At 38.0% G+C, this 18,470-nt stretch overlaps 1 protein-coding gene across 2 annotated transcripts in view; it reads right to left on the bottom strand.

Moving 5' to 3' along the window:
- LOC110371556 (uncharacterized) overlaps window positions 1-18,470 on the bottom strand; it is a 33,591-nt gene that overhangs the window by 1,197 nt on the left and 13,924 nt on the right. The window contains exons 2-9 of one of the 2 annotated variants that reach the window (XM_049839058.2): window positions 14,815-14,962; window positions 7,260-7,391; window positions 3,821-4,471; window positions 3,536-3,738; window positions 3,092-3,179; window positions 965-1,112; window positions 553-678; window positions 122-246 (exon numbers count right to left, since the gene is read on the bottom strand). In XM_049839058.2, the coding sequence (XP_049695015.2) occupies window positions 122-246; window positions 553-678; window positions 965-1,112; window positions 3,092-3,179; window positions 3,536-3,738; window positions 3,821-4,471; window positions 7,260-7,391; window positions 14,815-14,962 (1,621 nt within the window). Of the gene's footprint in view, window positions 1-121; window positions 247-552; window positions 679-964; window positions 1,113-3,079; window positions 3,180-3,535; window positions 3,739-3,820; window positions 4,472-7,259; window positions 7,392-14,814; window positions 14,963-18,470 lie in introns of both variants that reach the window. The other variant, XM_021327876.3, reaches the window with a different exon arrangement.

The raw sequence follows: 18,470 nt of genomic DNA, 5'->3' as shown, positions 1-18,470 counted from the left end.
ATCCTCATTTACCGATAGATACATATGTCTGTTTATGTTCTTCAGTAACAAAAAACGTTGAGATAAAAAAAAACGATAGTTTTCAGTACAGGAGATATTCAGGAAGTCAAAAGATACTTACTGCAAACACTACATGCTATTTCATCACTGTTGTCTCCGCAACCATCGCGTCCCGAGCACGCTACCGCCGTACTCCTGCACCGACCATTACCGCATCGGAACGGACAGAAGTCAGCCGCACGCCATCTGAATAAATGCCATGAATAAATACAGAAAACGTGTCAACCACCATAAGTTAAGGTCAAATATTTGGACAAACACCGTTACAGGTCGCACGTGGCGTGATTACGAAATGCAATGGTAAATATAGTTAACAGCTAATAAGGTTTTTGTGGCAATCACCTCAGGCAGACGCGGCCAACGATACTGTTACTGCATTTATCAGAGTTTAATGGCAAGTGTGTGTTATAGCAGGTTTATGGAGTGTATTGTTGCGACTATTAAAGTTACCGTAAGACTATAAAGTCTAGGCTATAAAGGAAGCATCCTTACCTTGACTGCTCGTTGCATAGGTGTGGTGGCTCGTCGGACGCGTCTTTGCAAGATATTATTGCGTTGCAGAACTCATACTCGGGAAGGCACTCCCCTGAACCGCAACGGAATGTATGACGCGGACATCTGAAGAAAATTAGATTGTAACAGTTAACCGACTGATTAAATCGTCGATAAAAATATTTTTGGCAATGGGTTTATTGTAAAAGTTCATTGGCGCTTAAAACATTCTCACGGTAGGTAATTCGGATAAGTAGAATAAAACTGCGATGGTTTATGAGGTTTTTAAACTTAATTTAAATTAGATAGTAGGTAACCACGTAATTACTAAGGATACATTTCTAAAATATTCTGGAAATACCCAACATTAATAAACACCTACAATTTTTTTTTTTAAATTCATGAAACTTACCCCTTACGCCGCGTAGCCCGGCAGTTCTTCTCGTCTTCTCCTCCTGGGCACTGAGGAGTTCCATCACACCGGGACGCTCGCGACACGCATGGAGACCCAGGTCCTCCACATCTGAACGAGTTCGTTGGACAACGCTCTCCTGTCAGTTCTGTGAATGAAGAACATGGCATAGAAGATATAAGAAGTAGTAATTGGGAAGCGATGGATGACTCGTGTTACTACACTTCTGGACACATCTACTGGCCCACCTTAGAGTTTAGGTTTCGATGGCCCCTACCGAAATATTATTGCTAGATTGAACAAAAACTGTTGATGCAGTTTTAAACCTGATACATTTTACCTTCTTTTTCGATCGTATTGTTTTAAATTTGAATTCAGAATACCATACGACATGGAGCTACGCCTAACAAGTCGGATATGTGCCTCGTTAAAAGCAATTGATTTTTGAATAAAAAACATGTTTTATCAAATAAAGGCTTAATTTAATAACGCGTGTTGCCTCCATGGGCATCTACCACAGCTCTCATACGATTAGGCATAGAGTTTATCAACCGGTCTATGAAATTTTGAGGGATCATCTCCCATTCCTCTTCATGGCAGTTTTCAACTCCTGCATCGTCTGGTCTGACGAGCCCTAACACGTCTTTTTAGCTTGTCCCACATGTGCTCAATGGGGTTCATGTCTGGGCTTCTGGCTGGCCAGTCCATAACTGTGATATTCACATCCCGAAGATATTCCCTGACGATGCCGGCCGCATGGGCTCTTGCATTATGATGCATAAAAAGGAAATTTGGGCCCACATAGTCCGCGTATGGTATCACGTGGGGTTCTAAGCACTCACTAATGTACCTTTCAGCATTTAATGTTGGCAGCCGTGGTCCTGTAACAACCTCAAGTTGAGTTTTGCCGCTCGCGGATATACCGCCACAGACAGTCCATGAGCTACCGCCATAAGCAACCCTCTCGTCAAAGCAGCATTGTGCGAAACGCTCTCCCTTACGTCGGTAGACCTTCTTTCTTCCATCATTGCCATGTAACACAATTTTAGACTCATCAGAAAAGAGTACACGGCTCCAATCTTGCTGTGTCCAATTTAAATGACTGCGTGCGAAATGAAGGCGCGCTGTTCGGTGGGCTCGCGTTAGTTTGGGCCCATTAGTGGGCTTGTGTGGTACCATATCGCGTTCTTTTAACCTTCTCCGAACAGTTCGAGCGCTTGCACATGCTCCATGGAAGTCGCGAAGTTGATTTTGTATCTCAATGGAGGTAAGGTGACGATTTCTCAAGCTGGTCGTCACGATGAAACGATCCTTTCCTTCAGTTGTGACCCGAGATCGTGGCCTTCCTTGGCGACGAACAAAGCTGCCTGTCTCTAGGTACCTCCGATAAACATTTCGGACCGCAGATCGACTTAAATTAAGTTGAGCACTCACGTTTCTTTGGCTGTGTCCAGCCTGAATAAGTGCCACAGCTTGGGCGGCGACTTCAGGTGAAGTATCCAAAGATTATTGAGAGAACCTCACCTTAATGTTAAGAATAAGTAATGTTTGTTGCAAAACCAAAGATATCAATCACTTTTTCAAGAATTAAATCAAAGTAAACCAATAAAACCAAGTTTTCCTAGTAATCGATTGTTTGATATCAACAAGCAGGCTCCAAATTGTCTCTTGTTTCCTTCAATTCTGTATTCGAAATTCAAAAAAAGACTATTGAATGAAATTGTGAATGTGCAAGGTTCAAAACTGCATAAAAACCTTTTGCTCTACCTAATATAAAAATTTAGCTAGGACCAAACGAAACTGAAAATACAAGGTGGGCCTATAGATGTGTCCAGAACTGTATGTTCAATGTAATGCAAGTGTAATTAACTTATTTTTGCAGGAGCTGTTTAATGGCTAAATCAAAATTATATTCACAAATCAATAACATTAGAAAGTGTATAAAACGTAACACACCACATTATCCCAAAAAATATCGATAGAATTTAAAAATGTGAAAATAGTTTTGATTAACACAATATTTGGTTATGGAAAAATGAGTACGAAATGAAAATGAGACGAAGCGATGAAGATGGAAGATGTGCGGAAAAGACACAGGGTGCAAAGTGTACGAACCTTTACCAGTACCTTGACATTTCTCATCAGAACCGTCTGGGCAATCCTTACGACCATCACAGACGAAGTACCAACTTATACACGTTCCCGTAGACCGGCACTGGAATAGTAATGAATGAGGAAGCTACAGATATTGTACGCATACTATACTTACTATGGTTCAGAAAATTAAATATACGCTTCTCCTGATATAACAATTACTAATATAATAAGTAACAAAGAGTAATTATTCTCTTATGAAATTATCTAATAAAGAATGCTGTCGTAACACGACGTAAGGCACACTAGCTATAAGCATACATTACTTCAAGATTTTCTTTGGAAAGTTTAAGATTAGCTAAACTGCAAATAAACCTGAGCCATTTAGAAGAAATTACAAATAATCAACATTCAACGACATATACGGCATATACCACGTCCGTTTCGTGGTATTCTTTAAGAAAACATAATACTAACTTGGAACGTGTTTGGCAAGCAGCCTCTATTACGAGCCGAGCAAGCTGAAGTTGAGTTTGTTCGGTACGTGCAGTCACATTTCTTGTTGAGGCATCGCGTGTAGGGATCCACTTGTTGGCACTGCGGGTCTGTAAGGCACGGCATTCCTAGTGATGCAGGCCCAAGGTCGTAAACTGGCGTATCCGCGCGAATACGATGCTTGTCTGAAAATAATTAGGTTGTTAAAAGAGCTTCTTCTAAAGGCGTTATGTTGTAATGAAACGAAATTCTACAATAATAGATTACCTTTTAAAGATGACTTCTTTTGATGGCCGCCCTTGTGAGGTTTACTGGCTGAAGTGCCTTGTTCCTTTGACGATCCGCTTTTTTTGTTGGATTTCTTTTCTACAGATGGTTGAGTTACAACCCTATAAATTGGCTGGTCATTTGCATGCAAATTAGCTGTCATTTCGTCTACCCTTATTGTTTCATTCGGCTCGCCGTCTTTTCTAATCGAAACGGGTAAACGCTTCGTTGGTTCAGCGCTCGGGACTTTCATGACGGCTTGCATCAAGGGGCTGTCTTCGTCTGTACTAAATACGTCGTTTTTGCTTGCATACGTAGGTAATTTGCTTGGCTGAATTTCGTCCGAACTGACTATAGTGAGTGGAGATCCAAATGAATTAACTGAAGTTGATGTTAGCTGAACGGTTGGATTTGGATCTTTATATGGTATTGTTCCGTTTGAAGGAGCTACCACAGAGTCCATTTCAGCTACGACAGCTTCAGTGGCATATGGGGGAATTTTCTGCGCTACACATTTGTCTCCGATCTGTTTGAAGAGGCTGTTACACGCGCACCTTCCGAAGAGGTTAAGTATGACGAACTCGCAGCGACTCTCCTTATCCCATAAGCGACAATGTTCATTGCTGTAGCAGACGTGACCGGGCGGTGCAGCTGAAATGACGAGATAAATCACGTAAGCATATGCAGTAGATATTTTTAAAGTTTAACGTCAAATTGGCGCGCGCCAATTGGTCGTTGAATAAAATACACCGAGGTATTTGTGTACTTCGTGACTGTTGCCGCACTGAGTGGCTGGTAGCAATTTTCCCGAGGCTAGTCATACGATCTACCATTACATGCTCTAATAGTCGGATGGATACAGTTCCAACTTGATTTTTATGTATCGAAATGACTATCGAAAAGTGTACCTATTGCCTATTGTTTTCGATTCGATTACATTAACTTTGATACCTACCTAAAAGTTTTAAATTGTTTGGTAGGTACCTATAATGTTTTCCCATATCGGTTAAACACATAATGACTACAATTTGATGAAGTGTCGTGAATGTAAAATCACAAATGGTAATTTGATTGGCTATTATATGTTAATCAGGAACAGTAAAGCGCCGCACGCAACATCGCAGGCTATTGTCGACCTACTCAAATCTATGACTGTGTTATTTTTCATGAGCCGTTATTATATTATTAGACCATTCGTATTTTTATTAAATCAATTTTGTTTAAAATAACAAGTGTATTACAGCGTCAATCATTCCGTTTTGTATAACTGTTCCTAGTGCCCAGTGGAGTGCGCGAAATTATTCCATGATTTGTTGCGCGCAGCTATGATTTGAACTTGTAACCTTTTTCGCGAATCAAGATAGAGGTAACTACATTATATTAAGCAGTGGAACATATCCCACCTTTCATCGTTCATGATAGATGTTTGATTTTGATATTCATACGGTTCGAGGTAACAAGGTCATGACATAAAATGTCAGTGTTATTCGTGATCCAGATTCTTTATCTACATATCTTGACTGTGGTATCGTGGCATGTAAAGAATTTATTAAAGCTATACTTAGGAGTTCTCACAGTGAGGCTACAATGCTCACATTATGTGCGATAATAAGCGCGGTTCACATGAGCAGACGATGGCGGATTTGACAGAACAATTACTTGCTTCATTTTCTCACAATGCTCTTACGATAAATCGCGGAAATAAGGTCTGTTAGAGTATCTTAGAAAAGCGAAGAGGAGACTATTAAGCAACCGCCATCAGATTTTATATAGCTTTTACCAAATGTGACGCAGCAACACCACAATATGTTGTAAAATTACGGTATTTGTGTAACAATGTGAGTTGTTTTAATAGCTTTTACTTAAGAAGCCTTCACCGTCAAGATTGCAGTTTGACTCAGACTTTATAATATGTGTACCGGTGCTATACAGTTATATTTTTACGATGTATTAAACATCATAAACGCTAAGAAATGGAGCAAAAATAAAGGACAATTTAATGCGAATTCGAAACACTTTTTGATTCTGTTGAATTTGATTGAAGGTCAAATGTTTGGCTTCCAAAAGGCACTTTCCTCGGGCCACTTCGAAGAATTACACGGCTTATTCGTTATGATTCAATACAGTGACTTAAACCATGACAAGCTCAATTCTCTATGAAGTTGGCTCATTTAAATGAAATTGAAAGTATTAAATAGTTATTTCGATCTTTATTGGATTGGAATATTCACGGTCATGGCTGTTAATGGAACCTATTTTAAAAATAGACTGTCCCACAGAAAAAAATTAACATTAATGCGTTAGATTGGGTCTTGTGGACATGCAGGTACCTATACCTATATGCTAGGTAATGGTTCCTACATAATTTATGAAGTATATTAATCATAATTTTTTACCTACTAAGTGAATTATGCGGCATAAAGTCCAGAGCGACATCAAACATCTAATAAAACGTTAGCGTTGCTTGTAAATGCAAACCTGCACGTGTTTATTTATTTTGCGGCTGAAAATGGGTAAATCCCATAAACGTTCCCGTCGATCGATATCAATGGCCGGGGACACACATTGGTGAAACAAACAAATGAATTAAAGAGCCAATATACTTAAACACAATCATCTTTTTATGTACTGCAATAGTGGATAAACAAAAATGTTTAAATATGTATTGTTTTTTTAAAAGCCGTTTGGTGTGATATATTGTTTACCCTAGAGTGGACAACACATTCTAAGCTTTAAAACTTAGGTGAATAATGATTGCCACACCTACTGCCTAATTAATTTGTTCACTGTCGGGGGAGTGGCCGCACATAGGTACAACTTTGTTTTTCCTACTCCGTGTTTATTATGAAAAATAGCTACCCAACAGCGTTAATTATAATGTTAATTTTCAATTTAAATTCACACGTTACGTTAGTAGCCGCCTTATTAATTATTCTTACACGACTGAAAAACCCGAATGGCTTACGAAATATTTTTCAATTAAATTACTTACTATAGGAACTTTAGCTTGAAAATGTTTGTACTACCGGCTTATGATGTCTATGACAGTTTTCCTATGAAAAACTAATTGATAGCCCCGCTACGCTCGTTAACCAGCCATTTCAAAGTGGTACGCGAAAAAAAACAATGTTACGCATTTTTCTTACTACCGACTCCAAGTCGTTATAGAATTAGCATTGGGAAATGAAAAGCAATTTATTTGTCGATTGTATCGCATCATTGTTTGGTGTTTAACAAGTGGTAATGGCATTTCCCAGTATTGGTATTCTCAGTTCTGGAAAAAAATGTTCCGTGGGTGGTACGACTTGTGGTAAAAGTGGTTGTGTAATAATGTCGACAGATATTTTATCAGCTTTTCAATCATCTCCTCGTGTATTGAAAATTCTTGTATTTCGTACTGTGAGGTCTTACTTTTGTCAATTGAGCTACGAGTACTTACGAGAGAGACACGTGTGTTTCCTGAACTGCAGATGTCCATCGGTGCATCGGCAGACGCCTTCCAGACAGGCCGAGTAAGCTACCTTCAGTGTACACTGCTCCGATACTGTGCATTCTGATCCTAAGAGCGTCGCTGCAACAAAGAGAAATTCCATTCATAATACCTAGAATTTATAGAAAAAATATACTTTAAATACTTAAGTAAAATCTTTTCCGAGAAGCGCAAAGCTGTCTCCACTTAAAAAACTATGATCTTAAGAGATTACGAATTTACGTCACGACGCAGTTACACCACTATTGTCAAAAGTTATTTACTTTCTACAGAAGAATAAAAAATGTTTTTATGAAAGATGCAATAAAAGCATTGTGAATATTGCAATCGCCAACGAGATCATGATTTACATATTATTTCTACAATCACATCAATTCGAATTTTATGCAAAAAACGTATCCGGATACTGACTGAAAAACGACACACTGTTAACTAACTAGACTGAAAGAGCGTTACACTTTGCTAGGAATTTAAACGACGTTCATAGGTATCTTTATGTAAAGAACGGACAGTCCGATGCAGGAAAAAGTAAGTAAGTTTAATACTTAATTTGAAATATTTATGAGAATTTGTTTGAAAGATTTAGGTTAATAACTGACAAATCTGAGATCCCATCAGAAGATAAAAATACTTACGAATAAAAAATATGGAACCCCTGTCGGAGTGAAAGTAAGCAAAAAATTACATGAGCCCATCTCAATTCTCTTGCTTGTACATCAACAAAGCTGGACGTCAAGTGACGAATGTTTTAGAAATAATTGTCCTAATTTTTTATTTGATCTGTCAATCAACTCGGGCTTGTGTCGATTGTAGAATGGTTTGCAGCCACAGGAGGTGTGTTGCCTCCTCTACGTGTCCTAGTCTCTATGGTGACAGAGCTCTGAATGACGGGTTCATGACCCGAAGGCGTGTGCGACCCTATTTGATTTCAAGTTCACCGTTGTTGGTCCGTTTATACGGGTGTGGCCGACAATTTGCATCCAATGTATGTGCATGTGTACCACTAAAAACTTATGTTTATATTTAGATTTACACAACGATAAAGCAGGATTTCGTTCGTAGAAACAACATGTTTATGCATAACACGACTTTCAAACGTTTAAACGATAAATAATAGAGTCACACCGTCGCCGGTTAGTGTGCGAGCGGCACTTTACAAGAATATTAAAAGTAGCTGCGATTAACACTTCAAAATAAACATGTGAGATTTATTAGCTACTACCGCATTGATCAGCCGCAAGTTCCGATCGATATCTTGATCGTCCATTCATTGATTTCATTATATAATACAGGAAACCTCTTTGATTAATATTTATTTGGGTTTTGTGGAAGCCGGATATTTTTTTCTTGTCTAGAAACCTATATTTTCTCTTTAACTGTTATTAATTAGTTCCGACGTAAGTTCATTAAAGTGAAGGTAAACACACGGAATTTAGCACTTAAATCAATTAATAAATAAACGTGTCACCAATTTAATTGAAAGCCAGTTATAATGATGATTATGGTCAATCATTAAACAGTTTTTACACGCGTTTGCTTTTAGCAAGTACGTACGTGGTGGCTCGTCGAATGACTCGACGGGCACAGCCTGTTATAATTATAATTCTTTTATACTTCTTGCGATTACCATCTATGCAGACTGACACATTAATCTCAAAACGAAGACTACAAAGAATGCTTACGTTTATTAGATTTGGCACGCCGCTGACAACCGTGAAAAGAGTGTACATGTGCGTGACTTTTCGATTTCCAATCCGAAGATTATAATCTTGTTATACAAAGTCAAGGTCGATTCGCTACGTGTAATGAACGTAAGTGAATGAAACGGTGTCATTACCTGTCTCTTCATTCATTCGGTATTTCACATACGAAAATCAGTGAGGCGGATGTTTCCAGCTGAGTACCAGTGAGAACGCGACAGGCGGATAGATTCGAGCCTTTTATAGGAGCTTAGTCTATCTATGTAACGGTTGTCTAGTCATAGGCGCCCTAAATCACCTTCTTTGTATATTGTACGACAACGCTCACAGATAGACGTAAGTAATTACCTGCACTTCACGCGAGCTTTAGTCTAGGTAAGTGTTCGAAAGAGACCCTTACAAAATTACAGACGATATCTACTATCAAGATTACGCAGAGTAACGTACTTCACCATATTTATTAAACAAAAGAAAGCGGTTATTCGAAAAAACAATGAAATTTTGCAGAACAATGCGGAAAGTAAAAATCGGAGCATCACACAATGAAAAAATCAAAACAAATAAATTACGGAGAAACGCTGATATATCCATCAATCCTATTGTGTTAAGTGAAATAGTACATTGATGTTGAAATACTGATTATTATGGAGAATTTCAATAGACATTTCATATACTTCCCTAATAGCAAATTTTCTGAGAGCGTTAGCAGCAGAAGACCATAAGATTTGCATTTAAAAGCATTTCAATTTAAGTTGTAAGTAGCTAATTCCAATAATCTAACAGAAATACATAAGGATGTATAGATGGCCATGTCTTTAAAGTTATCTCTTATGAGTTACAAGACTTACATCGTAAGAAACTGTTCGCTTGTTAGCTATGCATGCATAACTGGGTTAATGGATGCAAAATGGGCGTTTGTGCTGCAGAAAAACTGTATGTCATGCTTACATGCTTTGACATGGTAGCCAAGCACGGCTTACTACGTGCCCCCATAATTTCGACCAACCAGTTTACCTACGAAGTGACAAATTGTACAATAATTTGGGACAAACAATTTCTATGGTTCTTGGTTTGTACGAAAGAAAATTGTTTTCTTTCTTGCAGAAATTATTCCTCCCTTTTCATCCTCTTGACCGCACGTAAAGATACTGTTAGGGCCCCACTTTAAATTCTAAGAATTTATGACTAAATGCCGCTTGTCACATGTAGGTCCCGCTGGTTAGGTAAAATGCAACATGTTTTGTAAACAACGTAACATATTTTCCTCTTTAATGATCTAAGAATTATTATCACGCGAATTTGACATTTTCATTTTCTGTACATTGCCCTTAGAAAGTTAACTTCCTACATTTAATTGTGCAATAGAGTCAGATATAAAATACTGTGTAAATAGAAATGTTTATGTGTTTGCTTTCAACTACCAATTGTGTATACCGTTATTACAGAGAATCCACTAATCGTTAGCGTGTCTGATGCCATATGCATTCGTAATGGCATTTCTTTACCCATAAGCATCATGATATTTTTTTTCGGTGCGTCCTAGATAACCATAGGTATTATTATAAGGTATTTTTCCTTATCGGATGTTTTCAGTGTTTACAGATCCAATTATTACAATTAGAATCTTCAGCCTAAGCGATCGTGATCCGCGACACCATCACGATCAACACTGGGATTGTTTTGAATACGTTGGTGAAAATATTGTCAAAGTGAATTCTGTAAAGGTGAAAGGTCACACGGAAGAAACACCCGTACAAACCGTAGCTTGCGAACTAACGGGCTTGTCGTAGTAAATAAATAAAATGGATAAGAGTCCCTACATTTCATACCCTCGAAGGATAGCGGGACCAATTTACGACTGGCAAACCGGACGATAAGTCAGTCGAAGCTTGCCGACGGGGCCGCTCTCGTAATCATCAACAAGTTTATTTAAATTGGTACCTACCGCAAATAAACGAGATGGACATATTCACGTAGCGTCCATGCACTCAGCTTTAGACGACAAGGATTTATTGGCGTCATATTACCATTTAACTGCAAACCTTGATGAGAACACTTCGCTCACATCGAAGTTTTTCGTTTTTTGTCTAGAACGTTTTGTTAATGGACAATCTATGTTTAGTTTGAATGTTTTAAGATCACGCATTCCAAGAAGACATTCTGCAAGAAATGGCTCTACCTGTGGAATTTATCACAGTCTATCTTCAGTGGTAAGCCATTAACTTTTTAGTTATTCTTGTAACATACAACTGCTCTGTGAATATCCTTATATGGAATACTCTGCTAATAGAAAACAATATATTCGGTCCACAATTTTGTAGGTCCCGCAATTTAAATATTGTATAAACTGTGCGGCCTGCACACAGCTTCTGCGGAACTTACTCTAATATTCTGCCGCAGAGTCGGTACTATTTTTGGTTAGCGTTCAATACAAAGCTTATTGGCACAGTTGGAGGTAGCTAGTGGGACATTATATGAAATTTTGTGCCAGTATATATACCTAGCACGCAACAATTTGGAGACCCAAAATAACAACTTCCCAAAAGAGCAGAATGTAAGACTAATTTTCGCTGTCGACCTATTTAATTTACGCTAATGTGAATTACCTTCTATACTATTTACTACAATACTTCATACTTTGATAATGAATTCGGAAAGATTATTAATATGCTGAGACAAAACAAAACAACTCATCGCGTGAAAACAGGCAGTTACATTTATCGTCGTGGACAATGTTGTACCTCGTACGTAAGCACCCTACAGACAATGAATTATATTTTAACGACAATATAAACACCATCTATAAATACGCGTACAGTATTTAAAATAAAGAGCACACAAGTTTTATGGAGTGTGTTATAAGGTAAATTGGTAATAGCGCAATTATATCTCGCTGACAGTTGCGCTGAGGTCTGGGTCTTTATCAAACGGTTTATATATCTGTTATTCTCGTGTTGATTGCTCACGCTTGGCACACTGACCACGAGGAAGTTAGAGATGACAAGCTGACGGCTCGCATCTATACCGACACACGGTTACCCCCTTTCCAGCGTTCGATATCATTCCTATAATGACTTCCTGGTTTTATTGCACTTGATGTTAATGGGACTTCCTTTGAGAATGCAACTTTCTTTAGTAGAGTTCAACCCATTTTGAGTAATGTCCGACCGAACTTTCGGTTTCGGTTTCGGTTTCGGCCGAGTTTCGGCCAAAAATCAACTTTCGGCTGCAGTTTCGTTTTCGGCCAAAATCGGCCGAAACTTTTGCCGAAACCGAAACTTATCTCGCAAGGTCATGCACGTTCGCCCAACTTCGTTTTCCGCGGCAAAGCTGTGTCGTAAGCCGTCGGCTAGTGTTCGGGAATCATCGTGTGCCGTTCGGATAGCTCCGTAGTAATGCAATAAAACTTAGTCAGTGCGTGTGCGTCCGACGAAAACATTATTATATATAACATGTAAGTTTTTGTTTTGTTTCTGTACTTGAATGATTTATATAGTTAATTAAATATTGAGTCAATAACTGTTTTGTTGTTATTAACAAATGAAGTCACATGTAAAAAAGAAATTGTAAGTAAATAAAAAATGTGAAGTGTTTTATTTCATAAATTACGTTTTATAGGTAATCTTACTCGAGATTTGTTTTTACCCGACTGCCAAAGAAGGAGGGTAATGTTTTTCATTCCGATGACCTATTGTCCGATTTTATTTTTAATTGTTTCAGAGTAAAATGTCACAATGAGAAAAAAGTCCGATTTGGCGGTACTTTGATAAAAGTATCAGTGATACATCAAAAGCTGTTTGCAAGATATGTAACAAGTGCTATTCATTAGGAAACCACGAAGCAAAAAAACAAACATCACATGGACTGAAGTTGCATTTATCAAAATTTCATGACCAGGAATACAGGCAAGTACAAAAACGTGTCTCAGAATTGAATGATTTCAAAAGTGAAGCAAAATTGAAGCGAACAGACTCGAGTGCATCGTTGAAATGTAAATGTTAAAAATGTTATTAAGATTGTTTAATATTGTATTAAATAAAAGATTACAATACAACAAACTGAATTAATATACCGTGTTTCCACTTCATGCCCTAATTAATGCAAAATAATGGTAAAAAACACCAAATTTCAGTATTTTAATAAATTTTATACTTGACCATGTGAGTTTCGGTTTCGGTTTCGGTTTCGGCCGAAACTGAAGCCACGGCCGAACATTCGGTTTCGGTTTCGGCCGGAAAACCAGTTTCGGTCGGACACTAATTTTGAGTATTTGATTAGGTACCTATTTATGAACTACAATTACGTTTGTTACGCTATGAAGTAATCGTGCAACACACATAAAGACAGCCTTCTTTCTGGTGGAATTCAAGCCAAGAAATGCTTTTAAACAATGTAGGAAAACGGTAAATTAATAAAATAATGACTTTTACGACATCGCTGAATAAACCTCCGACGCATTGTTCCTCGCCTGAGACCGGTCTGTTTAAAGTCATATAAGGCCAAAGCAATAAAATTAAGTAAATAATTCCATTTATTCACACACGCGCACGCACCAAGAAAGGACTAGATGGGATATTATGATTATTGATTATGCAGTTAGTATGGTCGTTGAACTAGCGGGCCTTATGTTCAATCCCAGTTCGAAATGCCGCCAAACTGGACCTAGCTAGCTCGTAAAGTGTGTTACAACACATCCGCCAGTTATTCTTCTTTATAACATTCATCTTAACCTAGACAAGCAAATCAAGGCTAATAAAAAGTCCGTTATATCAGTCAAGGTATCGTAGTACCCATAAAAGCGAATTCGGCCCATCAGTCCTTATTCGAAGTAAATCGCAACATAATCGGCGAATGAACCGTTGTAAGTTGTAATCCACATGATCCAGTTGTCTGATTTGGTCCCATACTTTTGTGGCAAAGAAAGTGAGACGACCGTGGGATTATAGGACTATCGCAATAAAATATCTGAGATATTGTGCGATAGCATTGAGCTCGTCTCGTATCCATTTAGTCTGAAGTCCGTATCGTGAAACCTTGCTTTAGGCGAACCGAAATTGGATGACTGTAGTAAGATAAGTCTAGCCAAAACGGAATCTTATTATATTCATAGACGAGATAAACGTTTTTTGCCACTGCTAAAAGTGCTGTTAGTGTACTTGATCGTCTTTCCAATTATAATAATAGTTATTCGAAACGCAGTGAAAGTAACATTTAAATGGGAAGTAATGTACATTGTTCTTCTGATTTTAAGTCAGTCGTTTGAATTTAACAATGGGCACAAAAAATAACCTTCGTGTATGATGCTATCGTCGAAATCCGTAAACAATTTGGAAAGAAAAACAATTGAAAGCGAAACTCTATTTGGGTAACAGTGTGAAAAGAAAATTCCTATGATGAAAACTGTGGCCATTACATGACGGCTATTGATCATCCGAGTGAAAGTAATTTGTTAGTCTCACCACAGAGCTAACCACACGAGAGTGATTAGGTAAGGTATTGGCAATGGGAGGTGAAAACCGCGAGCCAAAGTGCGTCAATTAGGAACGTACTGCGTGCGAGGGAAAAAGGACAAAATGGAATTTCAACGCTGCTACTACATAAAATCGTTTTACCGGCTGCACCTGCTCGTGTTTTCCAACCAATATCGAAAATTACGGGTTGGATTTTGATAACGCTTTCTATCGCTTAGAAAGTTTTTCCAAGAAAATTGCTAGAGGCATGAATCAATTGGTTCCACCGTGCGCGATATGAACACTGTATATTTTTATAAAGTTGTTAAAAAACAAAAGTGTTACTTTACTTACATTCAAGGCAGGTAGAGTTGTCAACTCGCGCGTAGTACGGTTGACATGCGCACACGCCTCTTTCGCAGTGCGAGTTTGTGACGCCGCAGTCGCTCTTGGCACGACACCGAGCGCCCAGATACGATGCTCTGTTATCTGCTTGTACTATCTGAAAGAGAAGGTTATTTTTGTAACGTATTATACTCGAAACATCTCAAAGGATCTTGGTACTTTTAATGCCATTAAATATGAAGAAAATGTCATAAATTTCATGCAGCTTCCAATTTATTGTGTGAATTTCTTTTGAAAGTTTATCTAGTAAAAACTTATTGGTTTCGAATTGGCACTGTGAATGCCTATGATTTTGATCTGAATAAAAGAAATTTACACCTAGACAACTAAAGTCACTCCTCCACTATAATGAAAAATTATACCCCGTCGTAAAAAGTTACGGCCTGTCAACGAAGACGGCGCTTACAACTATAATATTTCCCCGCGAATTTGCTTTACATTTGCATATCAAGGGAATGTACCCCTCGCTATGATTTACAATGATCGTAATAACGCAGGCGTATTAATCACGTCGACTATACGCAGCGTTTCCAAGAATGCTCCTCACACGACCTGCGAAGTATTTCGTGGTTTTGCGCTATTTTTAAATTTCACGCTGGATATTTTTACTTGTTACAGGGCAATGTTCTTGTGTAAACTTACGCGCCGACCTTGGACTATACATCCTTCATAGCAAGCACGTATGCACTAATGCGTGAAGAAACGAATGTGTTTTAGGAGCGGATTACGATTCGTTCCACTTCGTTCGTGTTTGTGTATTATGTCATTGTTGCAAATTGCTATGACATTCCTAGTTGTAACGTTGTCTTCGCTTATATGAGGATGTCCGCTCCGCCTACGACCCTCATACATCATCCTCGATATATTTCTGACGTGAAATAATTACGTATTCCATTATGAAAGCTATTATTGTTATCCTGCCAGACGCTGAAAATGACATCAGTGTTAAAAACTCAATTGTCAGTAAGTGAATGTAATATCGACCGAAATTAAATTTTAACGAAACGGTTCGAAATCGTTGCATTACTTATTCAAGCATCGGAACATGAAATTATACAGAAGAGGAAGGAGGGTCGGGCCTACGTCAGTATTTAGGTACTAAACTTGCTACATAATTCATGAGAAAAACGTTTTGTGAATCTATCTCACGGGGATATGAAAAACGGAGCACTCTTGTACACACATTACAAATGTTTGCAAGCAACAAATCACGTACGAATGCTTTGGATAAGTGACTCCGTTTCCTGTTGATAGCTAATATATCAGCTCTTGTTAGGAATTCAGTAATTATTTTCTTTCTTTACTAACGGACACATTGTATTCTGTACAGAGTAGTGATTTAGTGACCCAATTCCTATGCAACCAAATTTGACTTAACCAGTTTTTTGTTTAAGAGAGTATTGTTAGAATCTAAACGAGCACACGCAAAAACGCGTCCGTTACCGAAACCTATCATGCGGATTGCGGTTGCTTCGATTGTATGTAATGTTAACAATTATCCGACGAAACTTATTTAGCCGCGTGATTTGGTTTGACCGCGTCGCTGGCGCGTAAATGACCCGAGCACGAACCCAGCTCTCTCATCAATTTCCTAGTAAATCACTAACCACCCGTCAGCCTATACTTAGTTCAATAACATCCGTGCAACTTGTGTGTTTATAATTTCTGTTTTGTTATTATGAAGTAAACTGTATTACGGAAGTTTATGAACGGTAATGATATAGAAACTTACCTTTCTAATGCAAAAAACTCATTGGTGTAAAGCACATAACTCGTTTAAGTATCTGCGAATATAGTGACACTAACGAGTGATTGAGTGTAACGATTAGTATCAGGTGAAAGATAACTTTCATTCCATTGATGGCTGTAATTACGTTTGAATAGCATTTGATCACTCCTTTAACACTCCATTAATAATAATGACATTATAATAAAATACATTTCTCTGTGATACACTGGACTGTATTCAGCCTAACGAAGTTTTCTCTGAAGTAAAAACGCGACGTTGTGGTGGCGATCTCTATCGGCCCATTACCGTCGGTACCATGACGTGTAATTGCATTACGTGACATAACAGCGCATAATTAATAGTTCTAATTACACACCCTTCTACTGAGATTTTTATCTGCAAACCAAATGAAATGCGAGTGGTTAGTTTTAATGGAGTAAATCGACGTAATCACGGGACTCATGAGAGCGTAACGCTATCCTAAGATTATTACAATGTGCTAGATGGTAGCCGTGCTCGTGAGACCTCATGATACCTAAACATGCTCAGTTTTTACGGTAATTAGCCGCTTATGACAATTGTTACGCGCCACGTTGAACTCGGTAAGAAGTTAACTGTATTGCCTTGAGAGCCTTTAGAAAAGCAATTCACACATCAGAACATGACAAGAATATAGTGAGGGAGGAAGGTAATAAATATATAAGCTTTTACGGACCTTCACCGCAAATGTATTATGCAGTAGTTGCCATATACGGGAATGGGTTACGTACGACCAATGAAGAAGCTATTTGTCATTCCGATTATATAGCTGTTACTAACGTTACTGTATACGTTTTTAGAGACGGAGAAACCGATGAGATAAGAAAACACCTTAGGAAATTGATTTTTTATCGATAAAGTAGATTTGGTACCCTGCATAAGGTAATCCATATAAAAGTGTCATAAAATATTAATAAAAGATGTACTGTACTGTAAAAACAAACAAAATTTTGTTATCTTCTCGTAACCATCGTAAACTTTTCTGACCAAAACAATATCGAGAGACCGGTTATTAACGAACACTAAAAACTAGAAATAAACGTCAAACAAATAAACTTACTTCACCTTACTTCCTCAATCTATTACTTCCTCTTGTGCAAAGGAGATTAAAAAATCCATAACATTTCTAATTTCCATGCGGATGAATATCCACGTTATTACCAGTAAATATTGTGTTTTGTTCTGAAGCTAATGCTCTGCCAAGGATACCAGTCTTCCTTGATGACGACATAAAGCGAGCCCTAATGAGACGGCCATTGATGGCGTTCGTTTTTACTGCTACCAAGATTATTGTGTGGTCTACATCATTATTACTTGTAAGTAAACCGTCATGCATGCTCATTTCTGTGTTCTTCGTGTATGTAGTACGGAAGTATTCTTGTACAAAAAAAATTTTACCTACTGTAACCTCAAATATTACATTGGGCTATAATAATTACTGGTTAAGTAAATCTTTATGTAATTTTGTGCAGTACAATATTTTCAATCGGGCAGTAAAATGGTGCATCTTGAATGTTCCATGTAGTCTGATCCAGTATTTCATTCTAGAGACCATGAATCAGCACTAAGAGGCAATTGGATAGGCCCAGATACCTAATCTCAATCTTGCGATAGCTCTCTATCTACTACTCTCGGTAATTTTTTACGAATTATCTTAGACAAGAACATCACTTGATAATACTGACTTGGCCTTGAGTTCATTATCAGGTAGAGACAAGATATCAAAATATCTTCTACTATTAGGTTTTCCCGCACGTGCACCAAAACACGAATATTGCATGCTCGTTCTGGATTTTGGATACCTAGAAGACCATAGATCCTACTATTGCTAAAACGC

Source organism: Helicoverpa armigera, chromosome 9 (genome assembly GCF_030705265.1).
Source record: "Helicoverpa armigera isolate CAAS_96S chromosome 9, ASM3070526v1, whole genome shotgun sequence".
Classification (NCBI taxonomy): Eukaryota; Metazoa; Arthropoda; class Insecta; order Lepidoptera; family Noctuidae; genus Helicoverpa; species Helicoverpa armigera.
This window is presented reverse-complemented; position numbering and strand designations above follow the sequence as displayed.